The sequence below is a fragment of the Cucurbita pepo genome, unplaced genomic scaffold (assembly GCF_002806865.2).
Source record: "Cucurbita pepo subsp. pepo cultivar mu-cu-16 unplaced genomic scaffold, ASM280686v2 Cp4.1_scaffold001832, whole genome shotgun sequence".
Taxonomy (NCBI): Eukaryota; Viridiplantae; Streptophyta; class Magnoliopsida; order Cucurbitales; family Cucurbitaceae; genus Cucurbita; species Cucurbita pepo.
The window spans coordinates 1460-3888 of NW_019647938.1; the positions used below are offsets into that span (position 1 = coordinate 1460).

The window sequence follows — 2429 nt, forward strand, 5'->3', positions numbered from 1 at the left end:
GTTGTAAACGTACAAGGAAATGTGCATAGTACTTTAATACGTTAAGGAATGAACATAGCAGACAAACATTTCAACCGCATGCATATATGTGCTTTATATTGTTTGCCTTTCTCTTTCTGCCACTTTATATTTCTCTTCAAAAGTTCTTGTTTTTTTCATTAGTTGAAGGTGGCTTATTGTGGCTGAGATTTTGAGTTATGTTTATGAAATGACCTGTAATATACATGTTGTGAAGGATGATCAAAATAACGGATTAAGGGCAGATCGATCGATTTGGTAGAGTTCGATGGGGCTATCTTCTCTGTTCGATCGTACCGTTCGAAGATCATTGGGATCTATCTGGTTGTGTGTTTATATGTTAGTGATTCTACAAAGTAATAGAAGAGTGCTATCAGAATCCAAGTATCTAATTGGTCTTGGAAGCCATGACATCACTGGACCAGCAGCAGATGTCAACATGATGGGATATGCAAACACGGAACAAATAGCATCTGGAGTTCACTTTAGATTACGAGCTCGTGCATTCATCGTTGCGGAGCCTCAAGGAAAGCGGGTCGTTTTTGTAAATCTTGATGCTTGTATGGCCTCACAGATTGTGACAATTAAGGTGCTTGAGAGACTGAAGGCAAGGTAGTGTTTCTTCCCCTTCATCGTGCTGCCGAACACGTTTCTTGAGTTCTAAGTTCTAACTCCGTTTGTACGTTGTTACCGAGCGTTTTTCGTTAGGATGCATAAGTTTCTATGTAGGCAAAAGGTTTTGACAAAAGGGGAGCCAAATTATCTAAAAAATGTAAACCTTGAAGAATTTTGACTAAACTATTCATCCTAATGTTTGTAGGTTTGGGGACTTATACACTGAAGAGAATGTTGCTATTAGTGGAATCCATACTCATGCTGGCCCAGGTGGGTATCTCCAGTATGTTGTGTACATTGTGACATCTCTTGGATTCGTGCGCCAGTCGTTCGACGTCCTTGTGGACGGTATCGAGAAGAGCATCATACAAGCTCACGAAAATCTCTTGCCAGGATCAATCTTAGTAAACAAGGGTAAGCTCATCACTTTCTTTTGGTGCATAAAATTTACCGCTAACAGTTATTGTTCTATTTAGGCTTTCCCTTTCGAACTTCCCTTCAAGATTTTTAAAACGCATCTGCTAGGGAGAAGTTTACATACCCTTATAAAGAATGCTTCATTCTCTTCCCCAACCGATGTGGGATCTCAAAATCCACCCCTTTTGGAGTCCAGTGTCCTCGTTGACACACCGCCTAGTATGCACCCCCTTCGGGGTTCAGCCTTCTCTCTGTCACATTGCTAGTGTCTGGCTCTAATACTATTTGTAACAGCCCAAGTCCACCGTTAATAGATATTGTTTTCTTTGGACTTTCCCTTTTGGGCTTTCCCTCAATATTTTTAAAACACCGTTAATAGAATGTTTCGTTCTCCTCCCCAACTGACGTGGGATCTCACACTAATGCGTGCAATAAAGTATTCAAACGCTAGTTAATTTCCTGCTAAAGATAGATTCTATATCTCTTTGTGATCCTAAAAGAATTTGCATTTTGAATAAAAAGGTTTATTTAGTTTATAACTCATCACTTGTATGATCACAACCTTTTGGAATACTTAGAAACTTGTTATTTAAATCTTTAACCTTTTGGAATGGGATTAATATTCTTACAGGAGAACTCATTGATGCTGGCGTGAACCGCAGCCCGAGTGCTTACCTAAATAATCCTGCCTCGGAGCGTGGCAGATACGAATATGATGTTGACAAAGAGATGACACTTTTGAAGTTCATAGATGATCAATGGGGTCCTGTGGGTAGCTTCAATTGGTTTGCGACTCATGGAACGTCTATGAGTCGTACGAACTCGCTAATTAGTGGCGATAACAAGGGCGCTGCTGCAAGATTTATGGANAACCTTTTGGAATACTTAGAAACTTGTTATTTAAATCTTTAACCTTTTGGAATGGGATTAATATTCTTACAGGAGAACTCATTGATGCTGGCGTGAACCGCAGCCCGAGTGCTTACCTAAATAATCCTGCCTCGGAGCGTGGCAGATACAAATATGATGTTGACAAAGAGATGACACTTTTGAAGTTCATAGATGATCAATGGGGTCCTGTGGGTAGCTTCAATTGGTTTGCGACTCATGGAACGTCTATGAGTCGTACGAACTCGCTAATTAGTGGCGATAACAAGGGCGCTGCTGCAAGATTTATGGAAGATTGGTTTGTGCAGAAGGGTATTGGAACCTTGCAAACTGGTAAATCTGAAGCTGATAGTATTCCACGCAGAGTCTCAAACATTATTCCTGAAGCATATAAAGATGGTAAGTTGCTAAACTCTCGAAGATTGATTCTTGAACTTTAACGAGTTTCGTTTATAAACTCTTGAAATTGTATTTAGTAGGTTACTTTAAAA

The 2429-nt window shown here is 39.9% G+C and overlaps 1 protein-coding gene across 1 annotated transcript; it reads left to right on the top strand.

Moving 5' to 3' along the window:
* Window positions 1-236: 236 nt before the first annotated feature.
* Window positions 237-2337, top strand: LOC111786511 (neutral ceramidase-like; the record flags this gene model as incomplete). The annotated part of the gene is made up of 4 exons (XM_023666757.1): window positions 237-630; window positions 839-1047; window positions 1682-1912; window positions 2224-2337. Coding segments are annotated over exons 1-4 (898 nt in total), but the record flags the coding sequence as incomplete, so codon positions are not given.
* Window positions 2338-2429: the final 92 nt, after the last annotated feature.